This window comes from Rhinolophus sinicus, linkage group LG05 (genome assembly GCF_036562045.2).
Source record: "Rhinolophus sinicus isolate RSC01 linkage group LG05, ASM3656204v1, whole genome shotgun sequence".
Lineage (NCBI taxonomy): Eukaryota > Metazoa > Chordata > Mammalia > Chiroptera > Rhinolophidae > Rhinolophus > Rhinolophus sinicus.
This window is the reverse complement of record NC_133755.1, coordinates 74,328,118-74,355,660: the sequence shown is the minus strand read 5'-3', so window position 1 is coordinate 74,355,660 and position 27,543 is coordinate 74,328,118. Positions and strand designations below refer to the sequence as shown.

Sequence of the window (27,543 nt, the reverse complement as noted above, 5' to 3'; positions counted from 1 at the left end):
AGGTTAGGGAAGTTTTCCCTCATTATTTCTTCAAATAGGTTTTAAATTCCTTGCTCTTTCTCTTCTCTTTCTGGTAACCCTGCGGTGTGAATGTTGGTATGCTTAATACTGTCCCAGAGGCCCCTTAAACTCTCCTCATTTTTTGGATTCTTTTTTTGTTTTGTTTTTTGCTGTTCTGATTGGATGTCTTCTGCTACCTTATCTTCTAAATTGCTGGTTTGACCCTCTGCTTCATCTAATCTACTGTTGATTCCTTATAATGTATTCTTCGTTTCAGTTATTGTATTCTTTATTTCTAACTGGTTATGTTTTCTATCTCCATTTTTATGTTTCCTATCTCTTTGTTGAAGTTCACCCTGAAATCACTGAACATCCTTATAACCAGTGTTTTGAACTCTGCATCTGGTAGTTTGCTTATCTTCATTTTGTTTGGTTCTTTTACTGGAGCTCTGTTGTGTTCTTTTATTTGGGACATGTTTCTTTGTCTCCCCATTTTGACTGTCTCCCTGTGTTTGTTTCTATATATTAGGCAGGGCTGCAATGTCTCCCAGTCTTAGTAGAGTGGTCTTATGTAGCAGGTGTCCTTTGACGCCCAGTGATGCAATCTCCCTGGTCACTAGAGCCGGGTCTCCAGGTGTGTCCCTTGTGTGGGCTGTGTGTGTCCACCTGTTATAGTTGAGCCTTGGTTGCTATTTACATGTCAATGGGAGGGATTGACCCTCAGTTTCATTGGTTATGAGGACTGGCTGTGATTACAGTGGAAGAGTTGTTGTGCAGGGGCTGATGTTATAGAGCATGGTTCGCTTTAACAGGACTTGGTGTCTGCCCAGTGTGTCTTTTGTCATCCTTGAGGTGGCCAGGTGATGCTCCAACTCAGTCTGAAGCTGGCCACTTGGCATGCCAGCCTCAAGGCCACTTGGGAGAGGTCCTGATACAGGCCAGTTCAGCTGCAGCCTATGCCCTTCACAGGGCCATCTGGCATGAGCCACAAAGCAATCTACCTATGGCAACTGACCACGTTGTGCTTGGAAGTGCCTTGAGAGGCCAAGCCGTGCACCACAGCTGGCTGTCACTAGTGTTTGGCTTGGGGCTGCTCAGCCAGAGGTATGGGACACGCTGAAGCCAGATGCTGCTTGTTTGGGATTTGTGAACCTTTGAGCCAAAGCAGGAAGTTTGTATAAAAAGCCACTGGAAGCGGCTTCAGTGTGCCCAAAAGTTGGGTGGGGCTTGGTCGTAGAATCACCAAGGTGGAGCCAATGGTATTAGCCAGTTTGATGGAGACTCAGGTATGACTTCTGCCAGTGTCTGCATGTCGTGAAGAGGGAGTGCTCACCAAAGAAACAATGGCTTCTGCCAGCTCCTCCATCCAGGAGAAAGATGCCCCTCCACCCCTCATCCTGAGGCCAGACAACTCAGTTCCTCCCCGTATGTCCCTGGCAACTTTTGAGCTGCTGCCTCAGTGCCAGAGATCAGAGCAAGTCCATCAAGTGAGTAAGTTCGTGTGGGCCCTTTAAGAGGAATGCTTGGGACTCTAGCCGCCCTCTGACTCACTCAGCCACCATCCCCTCTGGTTCTCCCAGAAGTTGTAGGGAATTCTCTCCCTGGTACTGGAACCCTGGGCTGGAGAGTTTGGTCTGGGGCTGGGACCCCTCACTCCTTGAGGGGGCGGGGGTGGAGAATTTCACGGCCAGATATCCCTCCTGATTTTTAATGGTCACATGTGGGTGTGGGACCAGCTCGTTTAGTGTCTCTGCCCCTCCTACCAATCTCGAGGTGGCTTTTTCTGTATGTCCTTAGTTGTAGGGCTTCAGTTCAGCTGGACTTCAGGGGATTCTCCGTGATGGTTGTTCTATAGTTTAGTTGTAATTCTGATGTGGTTTTCATAGAAGGTGAGCACAGCATTTACCTACACTGCCATGGACTGGTGTCCCGCAGCCTAATGTTCTAGTCTGGCTATTAGTGCTGTTAGGAAACTCAGCCGCTGAGAACAATTATTTTATCATGTTCGTGCTGCTTGGGATAAGGAACTCAGGTGGAGCACAGGGCATGGTTCCCATTTGCTCCACAACATCTGCTGCCTGTTGGCCGGAGCGCGGTTACTGGAAGGGTCATCACTCACGCGTGTGTCTGGCCCGGATGCGCAGCGTGATGAGCAGACAGCTGTCCTTGGTGCTTCACGTGGCTCAGCTTCTCCAGAGCATGGTGGCTCAGAGTCGCTACCGTGTTTCCCTGAATATAAGACCTAGCCAGACAATCAGCTCTAATGCATCTTTTGGAGCAAAAATTAATATAAGACCTGGTCTTATTTTACTATAATTTAAGACCATGTCATAATATCATATAATATAATATAATATAATATAATATAATATAATATAATATAATACTGGGTCTTATATTAGTAAGCCCGGCTAGGTCTTATTTTCAGGGAAACAGGTTAGTGGGAGTGTCCAGAAAGGCAGGTTGAAGCTGTGTGGCCTCTGTGACCCAGCCTCAAGTCACATAGGGACCCCTGGGCCATGCTCTGTTGGCCAAAGCAGTCACAGCACCAGTGAGTCAGGGGAAGTGGACATGGGCCAGTGTGTTCTGGCTGAGCTGAGTTGAACTGAGAAGTTCCAAAGGGCTTCAGGCCATATTTATAATGGTCACTCATGGTCTCCTGTTTAGGGTCCAGTGCCTCGTGAAATCTGGCTTCCGGCTGGTGGATTGCCTGAAAAGCCCTGTGTCCTTCCGTCCTCCTTGCTCCAGCATTGCAGGTGTTTTTCTGATGGGACCCCTGCCGAGGACACGGTTTAGACTTGAGTTGGGAGATGAGCTGTCACATGTAACTAGAGGGTCCCTTTGACAATGGTCAAAACAAGAGTCAGAGCCCAATGGCACTACAAGCTACCAAGATCAGAGACCGGCACCAGTTCATGGAGACGATGGCACCTAAGAAGGTCTCTAGTAGAGGAACTCTGGCAGGAAGTGCAGGCCACATCCTGGTATCCTCACTCTCACAAAGAGGATTTCCAACAAACCCAGCAGTGACAAAACTGCAGAAAGTGTCACCTGACTTGTAGACCTGGCGCTGTGACACCTTGATTGCAGACGTCTGACCTCCAGCTGTGAGAGAATCAATTCATTGTTTTTAGGCACCTGGTTTGTGGGAAGCTAATATATCTTGTACTCCAGGCTCCCTCCAGAATATCTGCTGAGGGCCGATCAGGTCTGCCCTGGGGAACACGGGCAGCCACCAACCGCCAAGCACACTCTCTTCAAAATCCCACCCAAGCAGCCGTGATCTTTGCCAATTAGCCTGGATCGCTGTGTTGGTGTCCGACATGAGGGCCAGCTTGCTGTGAGTGTAGGGTCACACTGGGGACAGCAGGAGGCCGATCGGCGAAACTGATGGGAGCCTTTTTCCTTTTCTGAAGGGGAGGTGGCTAATTTTATAACTGGTAATGTCTTAATTCTACTCATTTCAGCAGTAAAAGCTGAAACAAAGGGCTTGGTCAGCAGGTTTCATAAAGAGACTCATTGACTGGGGTAAGGGAGGGTTAGCCCAGAGCACTAGGACCAGAATGAAAGCCACTGTCCACTGAGGGTCTGCAGGGTCCATTCCCAGCCAACGTCTCCTCAGCCTCCCAACATGACTTTTCTAAAGGGGCTGCCTTAGGACTCACTACCTGTACACCATGCCATTTGGGGCGTGGAGGTCACACGCATCTAAGCACAAAATCCTGACACCTCCTGCCTCAGAAGGACAAGACCACTGATTGCCAGCAACTCTCTGCTTGGCACAGGCTGACCTACCCCTGCCAAGGCCATCCTGTGACCTCCCTTAGTTTCAAAAGCTGCGTAATTACCCTTCCGTGATGCCCTGCTGCTGAGCTGTTCCCAGTTCTCTGAAATGCTGTGTCTCTCTTGCTGTGACAAGTGATAAACATGACTTTGCTGACTCTAAGTGGGGTCTGGATGGCCTTTGACAGATGGGCCTCAACTCCCAACTCGAGCCACCAGTGGTCTCCACCGTGGTCGCTGGATCCACTGGTGTGGTGGTCACCTGTGAGGTACGTGCTAGGTGAGTGGGACTAGCTGAGAGTCTCAAGTTTGGAACCCAGAAAGGAGGATGGCTTGCTCAGGAGGAACTGTGCGGGCCTTGGAAGGTACCTCATACTTGCGTGAATGTCACAGAGGGAGGCATGTATGCCTGGCTTTTGCGTAGGGGATCCACTGGCTATGCTCACGAGCTCCCTCCCTCCTCCCCGTCTCTTCTCTCTCCCTCTCTCCTCTCCAACCCTTCCTCTCTCCCTCTCTTCTGCCCTTGTCTGGGGAAGTGAGTAGCACACCTCCCTCCCATCTGTGTCACATCACAGACTGGCCCCCACCACTTCCAGGTCCAAACATTTAAAAGACCCTTTCCTTCCTTCCACCTCAAGGCCCCTGTCCTCCGCAGCTGGGGGATGATGGTGACCTCTGATGACCTGGAGGCAGGGCCTTCCTTGGACCTGAACAGGACAGACACTGCGTACCCTTGTGCTGCTTCCAGACCCTCCAGGAGGACACTGCTGGGCCCAGAAGAGGGGGGACAGGACAGGGTGCCTCCCCTGTCACTCACTACAGCTGTCCTGATAGCACAGGATATGCCATGAGGCCCCAGAGGAAGGGGGTGATGGGAGACTGCACCGTGGGCAGGACCACTGCCCGGAACCCCCACTTCCCAAGTTCTGGACAGCAGCCCTGCTGACCCGTGGTGGGCCCTGCCTGCAGCCCCCACACCACAATCTTGTCACCGAGATGTCACAAGGCACCTGCAGCATCTTCCAGGCCAAGTAGCTCCCAGGCCCCCCCATTTGTTACGGGTTCCCCCTTCCCTGTCTTGTCCCCTGACAGAGGCGCTTGCACATCCCATCTGAAAAATTGGTCATGTTTTCCTTTCCTTTCCTTTTCCTGGTGCAGATCTAGCCAGGGTGCGTCCCACATAACTGCTGGCAGCCCGAGCAGCAGGGGCCCTGGGGCCGGGGAGGCAGCCGCTGCTCACATCACCTCCTCAGCTCCGGGAGGACACAGAACCCTTCACAGTGGCACAAGGACAGGCATTCAGTGTTAGACGATCAGGAACTCACTGGGACCAGGTTTTCCTTCTTCGTGGACTGAAATGCCTGTTATGTGCATTTGGCTGAAACAAGGGCACTTCTGTCGAGCCCTGGTTTACCTAACTGCGCTCGGCCACATGAGGAAGTTTAAGTTGGCTCGCAGTCTGCAGGCACATGGAAAGCTGAAAGGGCTGTGTGTCAGCAGACGTGGGGCTGAATCACAAATTGTTCAGGAAGTCTGAGATTAAAGTCTAGTTTATGTTATTATGTAACAAATATACTCGCCAAGTACATGTCCAGGCAAATAAATCTGGAATGTTTTTGTAGGATACAGCTGGGATACAAACCCTGTATTTATTTAAGACCTGTGTGAATAGTAAATAAGGCCACTTCTTTGGAACCCCATAAAAATATAGCTTAAAAATGGAACCTGAGGGAAGGTCCCAAATACTCAGGAAGAGGAGTCTCTGCACAGCCAGGTGGGCTGGGAGACTGGGAGATGGCATGTGATCAGACTTTGTACCAGTCACAAACATTTCTAAGGTACATGTACTGATAAAGTACTGTGACGTCAAACATTCCTAAGAGTGAGCCAGTGCCACTTGGGGAGCAGGGCTCACAGGGCCTGAAAACCCACCACTTCACAGAAGGCATGAGCGCTCTGGCAGAAACTGGCCCAACAATTGTTTCAGAGCCCTGGAAATCAGTCCCAAGAGAATTCACTCAAGAACAACAGCTGTGAAGTGGCCAATGCCTGACTCTCCCCCGGCCCCCCTGTGACCGAGGTGAGTAGAGCAGACCGGCAGCGCCTCCAAAGCTGTCGCTTTTGCTCTGTAGGACAGCTTGCTGACAAGTGGTGTTCTCAGGGTGTCCTCATCCAACCAGACTCCACAGCAGGGAGCACGCCAGGTACCTAGGTCTTAGGTTGCGGATGTGATCCTCTGCTACAAGGAACTGGGCTCCTTAGGGAAATGGCCAATTTGGGGGCTGAGTTGGGGACATACACAGGAGCCTGGAGAGCCTCCGCCAATTTCATTTGGGCAGTGGGCAGGCCTCAGAACCTTACGGTTGTGACACCGAGCTCCCATGGCGCCCTGTGTCCCCAAGGCTAACAATACTCGTCATCTTTGACCTCTGAAAGGGCCCAGTGACTTCTTTTTTTTTAAAGCTTTTTTTTTTTTTTAATTGAAGAAGGGGAACAGGACTTTATTGGGGAACAGTGTGTACTTCCAGGACTTTTCTCCAAGTCAAGTTGTTGTCCTTTCAGTCTTAGTTGTGGAGGGCGCAGCTCAGCTCCCAGGTCCAGTTGCCGTTGCTAGTTGCAGGGGGTGCAGCCCACCACCCCTTGTGGGAGTTGAACCGGCAACCTTGTGGTTGAGAAGACGTGCTCCAACCGAGCGATCCAGGAGCTCAGCGGCAGCTCAGCTCAAGGTGCCGTGTTCAATCTTAATTGCAGGGGGCGCTGCCCACCATCCCTTGTGGGACTTAAGGAATTGAACCGGCAACCTTGTGGTTGAGAGCCCACTGGCCATGTGGGAATTGAACCGGCAGCCTTCAGAGTTAGGAGCATAGAGCTCCAACTGCCTCAGCCACCAGGCCGCCCCCGCCCCGCAGTGATTTCTAAGTGTCCATCAAGGATCACCTTCCTTTTGATGGCCCCTAAACAAACCTAATGACATCAGGGGTAAGTGGTTTAATCTCTGCAGGAAGCGACTCTGGGAGTGAAGTCCGACGGGTGCCTGAGCTCCAGGGCAGGAGTTTTGGAGCCTGACTTGTACCTGCCACTAAGTAGGTGGAGGGTTCGGGGGGTGGCAGACAGTACTTTTTCATAAAAACAATTTTGTTCTCATAATTTATTAATCCAAAGTAAACTTCATAACAGATTTTATCTCAATAAACTTTTGACTATGTACGTGTGTAATTTCAGTTTACAATTACATTCAAGTCTAAATACATCCCTTAGTAAGATCTACCATGTTTACATGCCAGTAAAAATAAAATAAGGTATTCTATTAACTGTGAGACATTCCACTTTCAGACATGTTAACCATGAAAATGTGTACCTTAGAATTAGTGACATGTAATAACTAAAATATCTATTTCTCCTTTATTTATGTCATGTAAAGGACATGCAAAGTCCACGGCACCAACAGCACTCTGAGGTGAGAGGGCAGCTTCTCCCTCCCCACCCAACACACACATTCCCTCCTTTCCTCATAGCCCCTCTTAGTGCGTCCATCCCTTGCCCGTGTCTGCGCTACGCTGTCGGGTGCCCTGCCGTGTGCTCTGTGCAGCAGCCGGCAGGGAGGGCAGTGTTCATTGAAGAGGGCAAAGGGATAGACAGATGTGGACTTGGGATAGACGGACGTAGGTTTGATTCTTGGCTCTCATTTAGTCTCCTGCCTTTGGCTGCAGGTGGCAGAGAACGTAAATCACAGTGGCTTAAACAGTAAGGAAAATATGCTATTTCACGTGCTGTAACATGCAATCTGAAGGCCAGCTCTCTCCTCCCTTAGGCCTGTGAAGTCCACGGGGCAGTTATCAAGGACCCAGCTTCTTCACAACTCTCCTCTGTCACCTTCAGCTGGTGTGCTAGCTCCCCTAGAAGTCCTAGGCAGCTGCATGGTTCTGGGTGCCATATTCAGACAGGGCAGTGTCTAGCCTCTCCCTATGTCAGGATGTGATCACCTTTTCAGACACGCACAGGAACCTGCCTTCCTACTCGAGCCTAAACCAACTGCTGGCGAGAAGAATGGGACTTCCAATGTTTGTTGAGACTAGTGGTTTTCAACCTTGGCTGTGCTTCAAATCATCTGGAAGCTACTGAGAATCTCATGTACACACCCAAGCCTATCTGCCCCACCCCAAATCAGAATTTCTGGGTGTGGGCCCCAGACATCAGTTTTTAAAAGCATCCTAGATGATCCAGTGTGAACCAAGGTCAAGAAGCACAACTCTAGACCCTGTTGATACAGCCCTAAGGATTGGGGACAGGCCCACCAAGCAGATGGTGCCATGGAGGGGACACCTCAGCAGCATTGGGCCTGTAGGAAGGGAGCGCATAGGTGTGACGGGCCACACCTGAGAACAAGAGCTAGGAGACCTTCCAGACGTGATTTTCTCATCTGTAAACAGTAGTGACAACTGTTTTTATGGTCGTAACCCCTGACAGGACTGTACAGGTACTAAGCAGGGTGTCACATGTGTGTACTCAGCAGGTGCGGGCCTGAGACACTCTGATCTCACTCAATTTCAAGTATGGTATTGCTTCTCACTGGCAGTCTGTGCCCCTATGATTCAGGCCACATCACCAGAGCACGCAGTATTCTGACCTCCACAAACCACCTCAGAAGACCCCCAACGGGTACACTGAGCAGGAACGAGTTGGCAGGCTGAGCAATATGCTGGTGGTCGGGCAATCTCTGAAGATAGGACAAGTCACTTACCATCTCTGGGACTGAACCCTGTAAGGCCTATAAATGGAGCAAGTCAGACCACCAAAAGACCACGTACTTGATTTATATTCTTATAGACTGACAAAAACTGGGTTTTACTGTCATGTGGCTTTTAGTAACTGACCGCAGAAGAATTATATGAAACTTGTCACGTGGAATCTTAGGATGATTCTGTCCATCCTACCTGGCGATTTCCATAATGAAGACCTCAGAACTGTTCTCATGAAATTATTGTCAGGAGAGGTTTTGCATCCTACCCTCCTGATACTGAGGGAAATAGATGACCTCTTCATCCTTCTTGTTTTAGCTCCAGAACAGGTCAGACATAAATTCTGTGCAGCCACGATACCCATGCTGGCGAAACGAGGGCTACATCCATACACAGCTTTCCCATGGCAGCTTTCTTACTTAGGTTTGCTCTGGGCCACATTTTGTTAACCGATGATGGTTTCATCCCACGTGTACTTGGAGCTATAGGGATCAGGGGACTCACTTCACAGAAGGAAACCCAGTGGTGCAGAGAGCAGCAGAGGGCTGCAGGAAGCCAAGCTCGGTGGGCAGAGATGGCCACACTACAGAGCACTCCAAAGCCAGCCGACAAGTGGGCCTCGGTCCTGGCACGGGTTCCACGGCATGGCTGAAGCAGTGCCCTGGGAATGGGCTCTAACGAGGCAGAGACGAGCTGCACAGAAGTGGGAAACAGGCCGATCAGCAGGAAGGCTGCGGGGATCCCACTTTCAGGAGCCTCAGCCCTGACGGCTGCCTCAGGCACACAGGGCTCATCGGAGTCTCTCCTTCAACTTGACTGAACACAAGTTGAGAGATTTCACCGACACAAATGTTTGCCTTTTGAAAATAATGTTTCCCTGAAAATAAGACCTAGCCAGATAATCAGCTCTAATGTATCTTTTGGAGCAAAAATTAACATAAGACCAGGTCTTAGTTAATTTTTGCTCCAAAAGACACACAGTAGCTGTAAAACAGGAGCCTTCTGAACTTCTGACTTCTCAGTCCCTCACACCTCTGCTGGGTCTTTTAAGTTTATAGGTGAGATGGGTCCTGCCTCCTGGAATATAGCAACTGCTTTTTGCCTATACATAAACCTCACATATAAACTTGTATACCTCACCAGTATTAAACTACACGAGGTATTATCATCAGGAAATGAACTGTTAAATCGTCATCTAAGATTAAATACAAGCATTTTTGAAGCTCGGAAAACAGAACAGGTGGAAGATCAATGTTCCTACTTGCATTCCCATCCCAGGCACGGACCCCCCGCCCCCCTCACGGGGTCGAGGCTTAAACGAGGTTTACATTTACACAAGTATGTAATCTGACTAGTTTATGCACCAATGAGAAAGATAACCATTCTTATATCTTAACAACAAAAACGTTAAGAACTCCAGGTTTAGGAACAGCAAGAGACATTGTTCCAATGCTGTGTATCCTATTGTATCTGGCTTCCTTCACTTTATGTTTTTGAGGTTCATCCTGCTACTGTGTACTAGTACTTTGTTCCTTGTTATTGCTGAAGAGCATGTCATTGTATTGATGGACGATAATTTGTGTTTATTCATTAGTTGATAGACATTGTATTGTTTTTCAGATTTGGGCTATTACAAATAAAGCTCTTATAAATAATGCATACAGGTTAAAAAAAGGAGACATTGGTCCACTTTATTTTTAATAGTAAGAAATTAAAACAACTTAAATAGCCAACAACAGGAAATTGATACAAACACACAGAGCCATAATGTAAGCCATAAAACAGCACTGGGAGCAACCATTAAGTGCTGTGACTATGATGTGAACGGCTCCCTGCACACTCACCTTTCATCCCTCACCCATGCCAACCACACTCACTTGGCCCAAGCTTGCTTCTTCTTTTAGTGAGAAAACTCAATGAAACAGAAGAGACCACAGTGTTTCCCCCGCCAGCAGCTCTGCCATCATCTCCTCTCTGGTCCCACCGGCTAAAGACCAACCCCTTCACTTATACTCGTACACTAGACTGTGTCCCTCCAGGTCACCCATGAAAGAAGCTGACCATCGTCAGAATGACACAGGAAGGTGCCTTAAATGAGGACTCTTGTAAGCCCGTCCAAATCACCAATCTTCAAGAGTCCTGAACAGGCACCAACAGAGGCATTCTTCATCTATACAAAGCTACAGAAGAAACAGAACAAAAGCACAATCAGCTGGTGAAAATCACCAACGCAGCCACCCACTCCTACCCCCCAAAAAACATGCAGCAAAAGAAAACTGTGAATAAAAATCCAAACTGAATTAAATATCCCTGTTTGGGAATTAAAAAAAACCCAAAAATCTTGAATTGAAATTCAAAAACTAAGAGCAGAACTGACCAAAAAAGTGGAAGCAATGAAACAAGAGTTGACCAACCACAGAAATAACACAAGAAAAAAATCATATACAAAGACTATATTACAAGAAAGAACAGATTTGGATGGCAATTTAATAAGGGTTATTGGTCCAAAGTAGAAAAATAAGACTAAATATGAGATGAAGAAAGTAAAATTTATTAAAGGAAAAAAACATACCATAGAGAAGGAAAACATGCAAATGTAATATAATATACACAGTAACTATAGTATAAAATGACAAAAGTTAAATCAATGTTCAATTGTCTCAATAAATGTGAATAGATTAATTCACTTATCAAAAGAAAAAAAGAATTTCTGGTTTGGCTCATAGAGCAAAACTCAACTATATGCTCCACATAAGAAACAAATCTAAAACTTACTCAGAAAAGCTAAAAATAAAGTGATGGGCAGATGAATATTAAAAGCAAATGCAGACGAATTTCCAGTTGCAATGCAGAATCTGAAACCAGCAAGGAACTTCCTGCAGTTACATGAACACCCCTTGGTCTCGGTGGGATGGATGGCTCGCTCATGCCTAACTCTGTACCACCGTGCATTGTTTATTTGGAAAATGCTAGATTACTAATTTATGCAGATCTTTCAAGTGTTGCATTACACAGTGTTTAAAATTCACGTTCTTTAATATCACCAACCAACCTCACCAGAAAATCTGTAAGTAGAGGAAAGCTTTTCAAGCTCAGAGTCAGGTCACATGTTCAGAAATTGTCATTTTCACTTAAAAGCCAGAATTTTATCATCAAAAATAAGTATTTTCAGTTGTTTTCCTTGAAGTGACAGGGTCACTCCATTCTTTGTGGAAAAGTGCTTGCCAAACCACCACAGCCAAAGACACCAGTTGGCCCCTCAGTTGCTCTTTCAAGTAAGAGTATTCATTAAAAATGCAACCAATTCAGGTATTCGTATACCTATGTCCACAGCAGCATTATTCACAAACTTAAAACATGGAGGCAACCCAGTGAGCACCGACAAATGAAGGAGCAAAATGTGGTGTTATCCATACAATGGCATGACAATGGAATTCAGCATTCCCATTAAAAAAAGGATGATTAGTTTTAATTCTTCCTTTCCCCCTAGCCACAGCCCCACTCTTACATGTAATCTAGCAGTTTCTCCTATATGGAAAGCACAAAAAGTAGAGTGTACTTCCTACCCTTTGACTTTAGGCTTGGCCATGTGACTGACTAGGGTCCATGGGCTGTAAGTAAATGTGATGCACAGAGGGTCTTGCCCTCTTGAGCTTCTCCATGAGAACACACCCAGCTAGCCCACTGGCCCCAGGAGGGGCAAACCATCGCAGACCGCCTGCTGAAGAGCCAAGGAGAGTCAACCTTGTCATGTGCAGATACAGGAAAAAGAAATGTTTATCATTACATGCTATGGAGAGTCTTTTGTTTGTTACACAGCGCAACTGTGGCAACTGTTAACTGATACAATTTCTAAAAGATTAAAATATAAATTTAAAACATAAAACTTAAAAAAGTATTCAAGTACTTTATAGCCTCATGATAGGGAAGGATTTCTTAAATAAGATATAAAACCTAGCACAAAGAAAGATTGCCAAAGTAGGTCACTCTGCTCATTGAAACACCTCGAAAAAAGTGAAAAGACAGCCACAAAATGTGAGAAGGCCTGCCACACATATCTCGTGAAGAAAAGTATCAGGAATATAGAACCGATTTATAGAGAAAAAGCCCAGGAGAAACACAGGCAAAAGGCATTTCAACAAAGACGAAACTCAAAAGCTAATAAGCATAAGAAAAGATGCTGAACTTCATGAAAATAAAGCTATGGAACACCATTTTTACACCCACTAAATTGGTTTTAAAAAAAAAGAAAGAAAAAAATTAAAGTCTTCTTGATAATACAGAGTATTGGCAAGTATGGAGTGATAGGAAGGAGTCTTTTCACAGCTGGTGGGAGTATAAAGTGTTACAACTGCTGTAGGGAAGATGGGTACCAGGACATCTACACACATTTATATCACAGACATGCACATGGTTAATTACATGATTATTTACAGTTTACATTTAAAAAAACTGAAAATAACCTAAGTGTCCATCAGTAGCAGAATAAATAACATATTCAAAGACTGAAATGCTTTATAGGAATAAAAATGATGACAGCTGCACACATCTACATGAGTCTTAGAAGAACAATGTCGAGTGGTAACAGCAAGTCACCAATTAATAGAGTACAATGCTATTTAAATAAAATACAAACACAAGCACAACTAAATACACTATTTAGTGAATCACGTACCTTCGGTAAATTTACAAAGAAACAACAGAGGAGAATAAAAGTATAAAGGATAGTGACAAGCAGGGAAGAGGAAGCAGATCCCTAGAGATCCACGAAATGTATCCACGCACGATGTGTATCTCTGCACCTTACGTATCTATACACAATGTGTATCCATGCACGATATGTACCTATGCACAATATGTATCTACGCATGCTTATCCAATATTTTATAATTTAGTGGGGAAGGAGAGAAAATGACTTCAATTTGAGAAGGAAAAATCCTATGTTTCCTTACTACCTTCTAGAGATATTTCAGAGAAAAACAAATGTGCTAAATCCTAATTTTACCTTTTATTTTATTTTCATGATGACTTCTTTTCAGTATCCAAAACCTGATAGGAAAAGTCACAACTATGCATTAATGTCTAATTCAGGTACATCATCATACTTTAATTTTCTCAGGATCTCAATAATGTTTATCCTAGTAATCATTGAATAATATTGACTGTAAGAACTGAAAAACAAATTTTATGTCATTTTTCCCATATAATTTCATACTAATAAACAACTAAATATTTGGTACGACCTCTAATTCATAATAACCCTCCATATTTTACAATCTAAAAATATCTAGAAATAAGCATCTATGACTTTCTAACATTTACATGTGTTCAGAAAAACTTCTGCCACAAGATGGTATGGTTTGGTTTTAAAAGAATCTTTTATTTACACTTATATTTCAATTTAATTTTGAAGAGACTTGCTCCAAATAACAAATGGGAAATGGTAGAATATAAATGACTATTACAATATTTTTCAATTATCCTTTCTCATAGGCTGAAAAAATATTTGAAGACAACACTTTGAAACAACTACTTGAGTATTCAGTGATATAACTCTAAAATGGTTAGCAACCACTGACCCTTAACTTCCTCCGAAGAGTATAGCAGGAGGACTATTTCTCCTCTTTGCTTTGTTTTACTTTGTTTAGCTTAGCTATTAATGTTTCTAACTACATTGAATGTTTTAAGAACATTCCACTTTATACCAGCAACGAATGAGTGTAAATTTTCCTTTAGCTACAAGGAAAAATACTCAACTGAATAACACTATTCTAAATTGAAGTCATTCTTAGATTATTCGTCCTAACACATACCACATGCTAACCCGAGGCATTCTCCTTAAAGAACAGTGTCTTCAAATTCTCACCCTTCAAACATATCTTTAAAAAAGAAAAACAAAAGATTACTAAAGCTGCACTTACTTTAGCCAGCAGTTCTTGTGTGTCAGCAGTCAGAGGGGCATGTGAAAACTTGCAGTGCTCTCCCTGGTAACATTTTGTTCCTGTATGGTAAAACTTGCAAGGGTATTCATGTATCCAAATGTTAAGGAAGAGAACAATTTTAATCCAACTAAAATAATGTATTAATTTAATGACTTTGTTTTTCCTACTTAAAGGCCTTTCTGACTAATGGAAACATTGACTTCTCCATTTAAAATATAAGCCAATGCAGAGGGTAAGGGGGGTGGGGGGTGGGAGATGAGGGTAAGGGGGTTCAAATATATGGTGATTGATGGAAGGAGAACTGACTCTGGGTGGTGAACACACAATGGGATTTATAGATGATGTAATACAGAATCGTACACCTGAAATCTATGTAATTTTACTAACAATTGTCACCCCAGTAAATTAAAAAAAAAAAAAAGAATTGTATACCTGAAATGCATATAATTTTACTAACCAATGTCACCCCAATAAATTTAATAAAAATAAAAAATAAATAAAATAAAATAAAAGCCAATGAATTAGTTGGGTTACATGGAAAAAAACTAATTTTAGGGTGCTAATGTAAATCAAGTTTATGGGCTATCACAGGACACTTTCTGCCTTCATAGTTGTGCTTATAATAGACTATAGATATGTTTCATTGATACAAGAAAGACACCTTGAGAAATGTGATTATTTTTAAAACAATCTTTCAGGGTGGAGGAATTCAAGTCCAGGACAATTGCATGTCTTACAAATCTGGACTCTTGCTGTAACAGGATCAATTTATACGATGCCAACGTTGTTCTCTAGGTAAAGAGTGTCAAGGTAGAGTCTGAGAGTTCTTGTGCTGAAGAACTGACTGAAGGAAACCACTTGCGTGGTGACCAAAGGTGCTGTTACCCCCATGCTCGCATCCCTGCTTTTACAGCACGTCCGTGCCATCTGCACGGGAGGGTTATTCTTCAAGTTAAGGGACAGGCAACCTCCGCACACTACGGCTCTCCCCAGGTCCGCAGTCTCTGCCTCTTTTGATGAAGGTCTTGTATGAATACAGATTCAGCGACTGAATGTCACAGCAGAAATTCTGACAGTCTTTCTGGGACTTGAACAGACAAGTCTCCTGAACTACTATATTTCATCTGAAAGAATTTCTAAAGAATTCCTCTTTTCTTACTTGGGGGAAAAAATCTGTATACAATTTAATCCCTTCGATACTGAGTTGGGCTTGGATAATGTAATTTTGCCATAGCTAAAACACTGATTTCATTCAAAATTACACATATTTAAAATGTTCCTGTACATATGCCTGAAGATTAAAGTGACAATACCTTGTGATAAAGGATATTATGCAAATACAGACAGTTTTCGCCTCTGGTACAATATCCCTGTACATAAAACTTACACATTTCCTTTTTCTTCTCTATCTCTGCATCATGGTCAAATTTACACTGGTCTCCCTGGGTCAAAAGAAAGAACAAGGAAAAGTCATTATTTCTCATTGTTAAGTCTTTACAATTCCTACTGAACTTTAGATAAGAAAATAATTCCAGAAAAAAACAAAAGTTTAGAAGCTGTACCGTTTAATTCTTAATAAGCTATCTTTATGATCACATCATATTTATCTGCTTAAACTTTTATTAAGTCCTAAATATTTTTAATACAAACTTAAAAAAAAAAAATCATCTACTTTCTTAAATGTAAAAGAGTAGCTCCATAAATTTTCTAAGTGAACTTTTTCCAGAAGGAAACAGTGTTAAAGACGCTTTTAGAGCATCTAATGGAAACTGGGGTGGGTGTTAGTACATTTTTGTGGCATCATACATTTCAGTATATTTTTCCTTACTTTCTTTTATACCTTAATGCATTTCCTTTCGAGGAAATATTTACACACTTGCTTTCCCTTGCGCTCCACAGTGTGCTGGTTGATGAACCCCTGACTCATGTGCACGTGCTGCTGCTTCTCTCTGGGCTCACCACCCTTCGAAAACAAGGACAAAACTAAATGATAGAAACAGAATTAAATATTTTATTCTACTGCACAAAATTAAGTTAAACCACCTTTGAAACATTAAGAAATGACTTCTAAATTGGCCTTCATGTGTAAGATTTGTGTACCCGCACTGAAAAATGAATGTTTTGTCAGTTTCAACAGCATTCCATCACTGTTTAAGCAATCTGAATACTTTATTCTACTTTGCCCTTATTTTTGAAAAATGAGTAAAAAATTTAAAAAGTGCTATTACTTGTGATAAAAAGCGAAGTCTAAGAACAAGGCTCCTGAGAGCAATGGAGACAAAACCAGACATAAGGTGAACTGAAAGCAGCGCACCCTTCAATGTCGCAGAGACGCTCACTGGGTTTGGGCTGAGTCCGCCAACAGTTCACATTTACACACGTAACTAGGAGCACACCCTCACAGGCGACGAGGAGGTGAAAAACAAGGGGGGCTTCACAGCATCTGGGCTCTTCAGAGGCATGAACCACCTTTAGCGTGTTACCTGTGGCACAGACTACAGTCTCAGAACACCATTTCTGAGCAATTTTAGAAAGACAGATGTGCACAGAAGGGAGCTCACTGTACCGTTACGTGATCTGCTTCACAAACAACGTCAAGTTTCCACTTAGCACCACCAAGTATGTCTCCTAAACTGTGTGTCAGTTTCAATCTTCGATTTGTCTGAGTACATCATTAAATTCTAACGTACACGTTCAGAATTTGTTCCCCACATAGGAGGGCTGTTGGCTTTGGCTGAATAATCACCGGAGTCGATGCAAACCAAATGAAAGGGAGTGCCAATGGGGGTCAGGAAACGAAGTTCTAGGGTTGCCCTGGCCCTGCGTGACCATGGGCAGTCACCTCGGCCAGAACTGCAGGTTCCTCACTTATAAATATGGAGGCAGAGCAAGGTTTTATATAAATGTTTCAATCTATCATATCTGGCACTTCTAGTAGTTTTACTTGTCCCCTGTGACCTAACCTAACAAAAAATGCTGGCACCCAGTACAGCCCTTGGAAAAGCAGAGTCCAGGAGTCACTTCCTGTCCTACCCTGTTTACCTATGCAGACCAGAGGGGGACTCCCACAAAGTAGAATCTAAGTACCAGGAGGTGGGGAGTACTTGTAAGGCCTTGCTCAGAAACACTCATCTGTAATGCCCAGAGGGCATCAAGAACCAGCCGGCCAGGGCCTGCAAGAGTAGGAACTGTAAGATGCATGGCCTTGGAAGTGTGCCCATGGTTACTGCATCCTCTCCCTGCTTCCCCGTCCCCGTCAGTTTTCCGTCACTGACAGCACGACACTCAGAAGTCAGGGGCTCTGGGTATGTATTCAGGGCCACAGACGCAGGACTGAGGCTACAAGTGGTTGTGCAGCTCCTGCGTGACAGGGAGGACGTGGAACTCAACGTGGCGGGAGGGGAAATCCCTACCAGCGACCCTCACTTTATGGCTGGTCACCAAGGATAAGACAGAAATCCAAGAGCATGTCGCTGCCGTCTGCCACGTGTACCTATGTACACGTCCTCGTACCTGTTCCTGCGTGCCCCTGTTCCCTGGTGACGCGTTTGAGCCCTTGTCTGCAGCGCCAGCCCACTTCCGCTTCATTTTCTTCTGTTTACCATTCTTGCGGGCAGCTTTAAGGTTTTTATTGTTTTGTTTAACAGCTGAAAACATAAAGTTAATTTCAAAGATGCCATAAAAGTACAATAGCAGTTTACTTAAGAAGTACATTCTGTAACGATCCAGGAGGAGTCCTGCTCAGCGAGTGAAATGGGCATGATGCTGGGCTGTCTTTCTAGAAGCTCTGGGATTAGAGACCAAAGAGAAAATCAACACATTTGGGACCCCAATTCATTCTGTGTGAAAATATATACTGTATCGTCAAGAAAGAAGCATGATAATGAATGAAATCAATCTTGTTAGCCACCACCAGCCAGATCTGTCTGAAGTGGTCGAAATTTGCTCGATCTAAATAGGGCCTGCCAGAGAGCTACAACAGGAAAAGCTCTAAATGCTTCAACCAACTGCATATACCGTGTTTCCCCGAAAATAAGACTTAGCCGGACCATCAGCTCTAATGCGTCTTTTGGAGCAAAAATTAATATAGACCCGGTGGTTATGTTGTTACGTTATGTTGTGATGTGATGTTATATAAGACTGGGTCTTACTGGGTCTTATATAAGACCCGGTCTTGTATTATAAATTAGACCTAGTCTTATATTATATTAAAATAAGATCGGGTCTTACATTAATTTTTGCTCCAAAAGACACATTAGAACTGATGGTCCAGCTAGGTCTTATTTTCGGGGAAACACAGTATTACTATTGGATTTTTCATTGAAAACATTTCATGTAGATTAAATTTACCTATGACCTATTTTAAAAAAGAAAAACATTTAAAGGGAGAAAAAGCAGTAAACTGAGAATTAAGAATTTCATTTATAATTGTCATTTGTCCTCATATTTATGGCTAAATTTCACTGGAGAATCTAAAAAATGTATGTCTGAGTATTCTGACCTCACCAGCCTTGACATCTACTACTAAGCCAATTCCTCTTCAGCAGACAGCAGTACAAACAGGCCCGCGTGTCCTTCACATGGGTAGGGCCCCAGGACTTGGCATTCTCCAGTTCAAAGGAGCCACGGCCTTTGATAACTCTCCTGCGCTCTGAGCTCTTCCTGCAAATTGAGCATCTGCAAACATGCCTGGGGGCTCTCAGGCTGCACAGCTCACATCTGAGAGAAGATCCATGGTCTCATCGTGAGATAAAACGCAGGAGGAAGCCCTCCCTGCCCTTACAGACATGGACGTGTGATGGCCCTCCAGGTGGACTCTACCTTTCCGGGCACCTTTGTCTTCCTCTTTCTTCATGGACTCTTCAGGAAACGGTAAGGACTGTGCGGCTTTTGCCATTTCTTTAGCTTGTATATACTGCTGAAGCTCTTTAGCGAAATTATCTTCAGATTCCTGACCGCAAACATCATCACTGTATACATCATAGTCCTTACTTCTTGATTTTCTACGTAGCAAATTCTTCGGGGAGTTTCCAAAGTGCCTAAACTAAGTAAAAATTAAAATTTCAATTTAAAAACCTAGCACGATGCAAAACAATCTGGTTATGAAGAAGAAACAAAGACCGGCCATGAATGGATCACTACTGAGGTTGGATGATGTGTACATGGGGGTTCATATATATTCTTTCCACTCTTACGTATTTGTAATTTTCCAGAATTCAAACAAAATCCTTAAAGATAATTTGGACACCCACCCTTAAAGATAATTTGAGGGAAAATTCTGAATTTGTGTACTATATGTACTTTACTGAATTGAAAGACTAAACCCCCAAATCTTAATTATTTGATACAAAGGAATTACAGTATTATAGCTCACATTTTATTTCTCCTTTGCATCGACTATACTTTGAGTGGTTTGATTTAATAACTCATCACTTCATAACTGCAAATAAACTGTAGCAACCTCGTTAAAAACCCAGCATGCTCAGCTAAATCACAGCTACTCGGCTATATCACAGCTACTCGTTTCCCATAATTCATAGGATGGGATAGATAAGTAAACCAGTAGAAGCGAATACAGTCCAGAAACAGACCTATCTGAACATGAACATTTGATTTTTGACAACAGTGACCCATGGGGGGAAAGACAGTCCTTTTCCCCCAACAAATGATGCCAGAACAACAACAAAAAAAGTAAAACAAAATCCCCCCCTACCTCGTAGTATATACGAAAATCAATTTTGGGTGATTATAAACTTAAGTGTGAAAGGCAAAACAATAAAACTTTAGAAGATACTGTTGGGAAATATTTGTATCTCAGGATATTTAAATAAAACGCAAAGCAATAACTATAAAGGAAATGATTAATAAATTTGAGTACATTAAAATGAACTTTTTATCAAAAAAAGCCATTGAGTGGAAAGCCACAAAATGAGCAGATACTTGATTCACAATGAAGAGAAAAAGCCTTATATACAGAATAAAGAACTACAAGAAAAAAAAAAATCACAAACCAATAAAACACAAGAACAAAAAGACTTGAACAGGCACAAAAAAGGGAAATCCAAATGTACAGATATATGAAAAGATGCTCCATATCTCAGCAGTTATCAAGAAAATGCAAACTAAATCATAGTAATACCTCACCAGATGGGAAAAATAAGGGCAACAATAGCAAGTGTGGAACAGCAGAAATAGTCTCTCACATACTGCCTTTGGGAACAAAAATCAGAACCACTCTGGAATACAGGTTGGCATACGGAAATGGTAAAGATGTTTACACTCTGAGACCCAGCAGCTCCATTCCAAGATCCTAGTAGATGCCCGAAACCACGGATGGTACCAAACCCTATAATATACTATGTTTTCTCCTACATACACATACCTATGATGACATTTAATTTATAAATTAGGCATAGAGATTAACAACAATAACTAATAAAATAGAACAATTATAACAACATACTGTCATAAAAGTTATGTGAATGTGGGTCTCTCAAAATATCTCATTCGTACTGTATCCATCTATTCACTTCAAGGAAGCACTTTCCGGGTTCTCTGTGATACATCTGAGCGGCCAGCATCACTACTCTTGTGCTTTGGGGCCATTATTAAGGAAAATACGGATCACTTGACCACAAGCACTGCGATACCAGGACAATCGATCTGGTAACCAAAACAACCAGTCAGTGACTAACGGGCAGGGGTGCATCTCCAGTGTGGATGGGCTAGACAAAGGTCTGAGTCACGTCCTGGGCGGAATCGAGTGGGAGGATGCGAGAGTCTATCGCACTACTCAGAACGGCGCACAATATAAAACTTGAAGAGGATCATCTTAAAGCCTATTTGTGTCTGTGAGTCTCACTGACAATTGAAGCCCATTCTTTTGTAGTGTGTTAAAACTCATAATTTAAAAAAAAAGTTCAAAAAAGAACAAGAGGCATAGAGGAGCAGATATTGGTTCTGTTAAAGGTTGACTGTGTCCTCCCCAAATTCATTTTTTTTTTTTTTGAACTTTTTATTTTATTTTAAGTGTGTTTTTCCAGGACCCATCAGTTCCAAGTCCAGTAGTTGTTTCAATCTAGTTGTGGAGGGCGCAGCTCACTGGCCCATGTGGGGATCAAACCAGCAACCTTGTTGTTAAGAGCATAGCGCTCTAACCAACTGAGCTAAACAGCCACCCTGCAAATTCTTATATTGAAGTCTTAACCCCAGTACCCTAAAATGTGACTATTTGGAAACACAGCCATTGAATGTGTAATTAAAATGAGGTATTAGGGTGGGCTCTAATCCAATATGATTCATGTCCTTATAAAAATGGGAAATTTAGAATCAGACAGATGCATAAATATAAAGATCCAGGTGATATTTCTGGAAGCCAAACCAAGTCACACCAAAGATGCTAGCAAACCACCAGAAACTATGGGAGAGGCATGGGCCCGACCCTCCCTCACAGCCTCAGAAGGAGACCACCTTGCCTCACCTGCTCTGCTCCGGGACTTCTGGCCCCCCAGGGCTCAGAGACAATAAATTTCAGTTGTTTAAGTCATCCAGTTTGCAGTAATTTATCATGGCAACCCCAGGAAACTTCAAGTGCTAAATCACTAAGATTAGTTAAGTTAGCAAATCGACACCCTTAAAATTTTGATCTAATTTGAAAAAAAGTTTTTGAAACAGTTTACAACCCATTTCAGAAACAGGGAAAACTAAAAGTCAATGTACTAAAAACACCAGCTCATGTTAAATGATAACCAAATTCTTGAATAAATGTCTTAAAAAGTGTAACCAGGTCTCTCTGATATAAGTAACTGGGTCTTAGATGCCAACTAAAATGAGACAGTAAGAACAAATTTTTCACATCCACTCCTGTCGGTTTATTCAATATGCCAACTTTATCTTACCTTTTTGGGGATAGGCTCACGCTCCAGTTTTACTTCCCATTTTATTTTCTCTCCTTGTGTTTCTTCAATTTCTGTATCATCTATTTCATCACTGATTCTGTAGCAAAAATATCAAATAACACAAGAGGGTTTTTTCCAACCTGAAAAGTGTTCATACCACAGTATTAAAATCCATGGCTTTGGCTTACCTTCAGCTTAGCCTCAAAGAAATCCCAAATTCAAACTCTACTCTGAATACTCCAGAGGAATAATGTACAAAATTATGATGAGCAGTAAATGTCAACGTGTTTACGAGTAAAATGTAAAACTGAAATTTTAGTTAACCTTACTGTTGACGTATTAGCAGCTGTATCATTCATCCATTCATTTCTCATTCCATTCACCCAGCATATACTGAGTGTCCACCACACACCAGGCTCTGGGCCTTAAATCCTGGAACACAACAGTGAACAAGACAGACCTGTCCCTGCCTCCTGAGAACTTTCTATGTGCTTGGGAGAAAAAAAGAATTTCAATATGGTGAGACAAGGATAGGTACATATGGGGAACACAACCTAGCTTTGGAGGCCAGAGGCTTTCTGAACCTAAGAAATGCATGCGGTAGCAAACAAATAGGAACGTGAGCAGAGAGGAGCATTTCAGGTAAGATGCAGCTGCCTTTCCAGGTCAGGAGAGGGCCAAACATATACTCAAGTGAGAAGATGAAAAAGAAAAGCTGTTTTCAGACTCACGGGCACTGAGAAGTTGAACATTCATACACATCGTCCAAGACAATTACTCGAGGATATTCCAGCAAAACTGAAAATGAACCCAAGAAAGATGAAGATGGGAAGAAACTGGTGAACAAAGAAGCCAATTAAATTTACAGGTAAACAGAAATAATGGTTGATGCTATAGATATGGGGGGCGGGGGGCTGAAGACAATTTTTCTCAGCAAACAGTGACCACTGAATAAAGCTTAAGATACGAGTTACGTGCCAGATAAAAGCAAGGACTAGGCATTCTCAAAATATCATATTACAAACGAAAAGCACCATTAGCACAAGAATGTCAGTGGCAGCTCTGTGCTTCTTTCAAAGTCACAGGACTAGTGCTGGCTTCACAGCTCCACCCAGTCCAAGTTCACCACTGATTTGTCTCCAGTCAGAGCTTTTGTCACATCCATCAGATGAACGAACAAACTGTGAGCCTTCTTCAGAAGCCCATAAACCTAATACTGTGAACCTTCATTGCTCCAGTTTTCAGTAATGACTCACACGGAGTAGGAAGCAACCTCTCCTTAGGCAGAATAATGACGACAACAGAATTGTGGCTTCTGCTCCCACCACCCAATCACACCCCAGGACCTTTATATGGAACACTCTCCCTGCTATATATCAAGGTCCCTCACCTCCTTCAGGTCCCCACTCATCTCATTTATCAATTTCATTAGTAAGGCTTTCCCTAACTACCTCCTTTAAAGTATCTACATCCCCCCGTCCATGCCATCCTCCCTTCTTACTTACCTGCCCCGCTTTCCTTCTCTCTAGGGCATTGATCATTACCTAAATACCACACAGTAGATCCTCCTTTACCGTCATCCATTGCTTCTTGAAACTGCAGCAAAACAACTATAACAAACCAGCCAAATCACAGGCTGACTGATACACGTGGAAGCTAAGTTCCTAGTTATGCCATCAACGTTAGAATGAGATGATGTTACTCGATCTGCTGTGTATTTAGGTATTGTGTGCGCCCCAAAAATATAAATCTCACAAGTACAAGGATTTTTATCTTTCTTGGTTACTTAGTACTATACCCTAGGGCTCAGAATAATGTCTCGTATGCAGCAGGTGCTCAATAAATGAGTAGTTTCATCGTAAAATTACTATGGAAAAAGGCCGGAAACCATAGTAGACTGATTCATCTGACTGCGTTTAAAACAAAAAATGTTTATCCATTGAAAATAATGCCATAGACAAAGTCAAAAGACAAATAAATTGGGGATGACACATTTACAGACTAGACATCCTAAAATTTTAAAGAGAAAGACCAATAAAAAGAAAGATGGGCAAAGGATATGAATAAGAGTATACAGATGCTCACTCCCTATAACCATAAGGCAATACCACTCTTCATCTGACATTTTGGCAAAAATCCAAGTATCATAAAAGGACATAAAAGTAACTCAGTAAAATTTCTGTGAATGGACTCTTCTGTCCAACACATTTTCAAATTGATGGCTGCTATTGGTTTTTTATACATTACTATTCTTTTTTTGTGATGATTCACCTTACTAATTTGTCTTATGTAGTTTGATTCCTCATTTTTCTCTGTTGACAATCATACCACCTGCAAATAATTAGTGTCTCTTTTCAATGTTTATAGATCTTATGTTAGTCATTTCGCCTTAGAAGCACAGTGATTAAATCATGTGCCCTGCAGTAAGACTAAGTAACTTAATCCTGGTTTGCCACTTAGACAGTGTAATTTTGGCAAGTTATTTATCCTCTCTGTGCCTTAACTTCCCCATCTACAAAAACAAGGATATCTTTTCAAGACTGCTGTGAAAATGAAATGACCTATTTTGCGTCAAGTACATAGTAAAGCTCTTGACGGTATCCTGATTTAATGCAATAGTTTCAGTTAAGGCGTTTGAGACAGACAGAAGTTAACAGATTTGAATGGTATTCGAGAAATAAAATCATCCATAATAAGATTTATCAAGTTTGAGAGAAATAAAGAAATACAGACTGTGTGTCACGGTTACAGTCTATAGAAATTGGGGCAAAGACGCAGGTTTAGAAGAGGTTTTTAGCACTTCAAAGTCCCAGGGAATAAAGTAAATGGATATCTGGGTGTGAATCAATAAATCAGCGCCATCTGGCCAGCAGTCTGTTCCCTTTCCAACCTAAAGGAAATACTATATCCAAATGGTGTTGGCTGCTTTATGATGGTCTTTCGGGTTTTCTGATGCAAACCACAGAGCAAAGGCACATTATTCCCCCATCTTTTCTAAAGAAAAGCGCCTAGCACGTGTCGGTGAGAAATAACACAAGACCGCTGTCCTCCCGGAGCTCACATGTGCTAAGAGGACATCGGCGGTTCCTCACCGCCGGGAGGAAGGGGAGCGTCCTGGCGCCCCTCGCTCCGCCTGGACCCCCGCACCTCCGGCTTCTACCCGCGGGCGTGCCCCGTCCCACCGCTCCACGGACGAGCGTCCAGCGCACCCCACGCTCGCCCTCAGACCCCCGCGACCACGCCCCCGCGCCCCGAGCGACCTCGCGGCCCCAGTCCTGCAGATGGAGCGAAGGGGCGGGACCGGCCGCGGCCCCGGCGCTCGGAGCATGAAAACAAGAGGCATCACCTGTTATCGGAGTCCGTGGCCGGCTTCCTGCCGAGGGCCGGGTTGGGGGGTTTGGAGAAAAGATTCTCAAAATCCATCCCCCGGAGGAGAGCCCGGCAGCCTCCGAGCGACCACCACTACGGCGTGATGGGACAGAGAATAGAGGAGGACCCAGTGCTGCGCATACAGGCCGCGCATGCGCCACCCGCTCCCGCTGCGCACGCGTTCTGCTCTGCACAGCGGCTCCGCCATAATGCTACGCTTCTTGTTGCTCTTCTCCATCCGTTATCTCAGCTATTTGCTGTAGTTTTTAGGCTGGTCCTTGAGAGTCTTCATTTGATAGACATCCCAATGTTTCTAAGAAGTGATAGCAACAGCTAACGTTGATTTGAGAGCTCAGTGTACAGCAGGCATGTTTCACACTCAGCTCACCTAATGCTCACAGCAGTCCTCCAGGACAAGTACTACACGGCTTTTCCACATTTTCTACATAAACAGAAGTGCGCACTGCTCACGTGACTTCTAGACTCACTGTCATCTAGTGGGCTTAAAATAAGCAAAGTACCAAGTGCTAAGAGGATTTAGAAGACAAAACAGCACGTGGTTGGAAAGGCTTCTTGAAAAGGCATTGTTGAGCTCAGCACTGATTTAATTTCCACAGGAAGAGATGATGCTAGGACGATAAATGGGCTCAGGAGAGTGGCCAGTTCTCCAACTCGTTTATATATTACAATCAAAGGAGAGCCTGTAAGGAAGGTGCTCAAAATCACTGGAGGTAGCTGAGGGAGGTGGGAGGAAGTTAAGCCAGGAAATGCCTAGGACTGGATAGAAAGCAAAGCGAGAGAAACAGACTTCTTTCACATGGGCGGGTACAGGACAGTTAACATTTACAGCACAAAGTATGCCGGCAACAAGATAACAACGGTGGGGTGTGTGGTCTTGTGCCCAAGCCAGCAGTTGTGCCTTCCAGGGGTAGGAAGATTACTCTGACATTTCAAAGGTGTGTCATCCTAGATGCGTAAGAACAATGGACAGGGATCACTTAAGGCCCAGTGACGTTTGCTAAGGAAGCTGCAGGCCTGGGTGGTGACTACCAGCCACAACCTGCCCAGTTAGAAACCTGTGATCAGACCGTCCTAGGTGGTTACTTTCAATCACCAAGTATGGCAGGCCTGTCACATGCCCCCCGCCCCCCCTTGTTGAGCCTGTATGTCACTCCTTTTCTTTCACACTAAGCAAAGACAAAAGCAAGGAGCTGTCTTCCAGAAGCAAGCAATATACTAAATAGGCCAAAACACCAACTAGTTATTAAAAAATTATTTAAGATCACGTTCATAAATGTAAATGTAATGGCCAGTTGTTTTTATTTATAAAATATCCGCCTATATTCTACATATGTCACTAGCTTACAAAATAATTTAAAGATTATATAATTCTCTTAATAGTTGCTTTTCTTATTAAATAACCGGGTAAACTTAGTTATCAAATATCAAAAAGAGTTACACGTCAAGCTATCTCCCTCAAAACGCGATTCTGAGCACTGAACATTACAAAGGGACTCGCCGCAACCGTGAAGGACAAAGTACGTTTGTCCATCATTTAAGAAACATTTTTTTTTTAAATGACTGGTGAACAGCACACGTTCTTTACTTTCCCACCCAGCCCACAACGGGGAATCACTTTAGAGACCAATTGTTAGGGCGCCTTCGGGTCTCCCCAGTCTTCGGAAGGCGACACCCCACCAACAGCACAGCACCCACTCGCGGACTGAATGCCGCTTCCCTGCGCTGAGCCCCGTCCGCCGCTACGCAGAGATGACCGGGATCCCGCCCCTGCAGGTGATTGACGGGCTGCAT

The 27,543-nt window shown here is 43.6% G+C and overlaps 1 protein-coding gene and 1 long non-coding RNA gene across 3 annotated transcripts; one reads left to right on the top strand and one right to left on the bottom strand.

The window, feature by feature from the left end:
- Positions 1 to 2,423: 2,423 nt before the first annotated feature.
- LOC141571594 (uncharacterized) lies at positions 2,424 to 8,512 on the top strand. Its single transcript, XR_012496457.1, has 3 exons — positions 2,424 to 5,863; positions 6,785 to 6,866; positions 7,595 to 8,512. It is a non-coding gene; the product is annotated as an uncharacterized LOC141571594 (long non-coding RNA).
- A 1,687-nt stretch (positions 8,513 to 10,199) lies between these two features.
- ZC3H8 (zinc finger CCCH-type containing 8) lies at positions 10,200 to 26,152 on the bottom strand. Of its 2 annotated transcripts, XR_002136064.2 has the most exons (10): positions 25,709 to 26,152; positions 22,363 to 22,459; positions 19,286 to 19,508; positions 17,978 to 18,111; positions 16,305 to 16,427; positions 15,795 to 15,906; positions 14,444 to 14,553; positions 13,528 to 13,571; positions 12,089 to 12,266; positions 10,200 to 10,702 (listed from the first exon to the last, which is right to left on the bottom strand). XR_002136064.2 is itself a non-coding variant. In XM_019714520.2 (9 exons), the coding sequence occupies exons 1-8, from the start codon at positions 25,783 to 25,785 to the stop codon at positions 13,542 to 13,544; spliced, it is 906 nt and encodes a 301-aa protein (XP_019570079.1). In that variant the 5' UTR covers positions 25,786 to 26,150; the 3' UTR covers positions 10,200 to 10,702; positions 13,528 to 13,541. The 2 variants fall into 2 exon arrangements, 1 of the variants encoding a protein (XP_019570079.1); XM_019714520.2 differs by lacking the exon at positions 12,089 to 12,266 and having other exon boundaries at positions 25,709 to 26,150.
- Between the last annotated feature and the right edge of the window lie 1,391 nt (positions 26,153 to 27,543).

Coding starts and splice junctions, on each gene's coding strand:
- ZC3H8 (XM_019714520.2), bottom strand. CDS start 25,785: ATGGATTTTGAGAATCTTTTCTCCAAACCCCCCAACCCGGCCCTCGGC. Junction 22,460..25,708: donor GCCACGGACTCCGATAACAG/GTGATGCCTCTT, acceptor TTTTTGCTACAG/AATCAGTGATGAAATAGATG. Junction 15,907..16,304: donor TCGAAAGGAAATGCATTAAG/GTATAAAAGAAA, acceptor CTTTTGACCCAG/GGAGACCAGTGTAAATTTGA.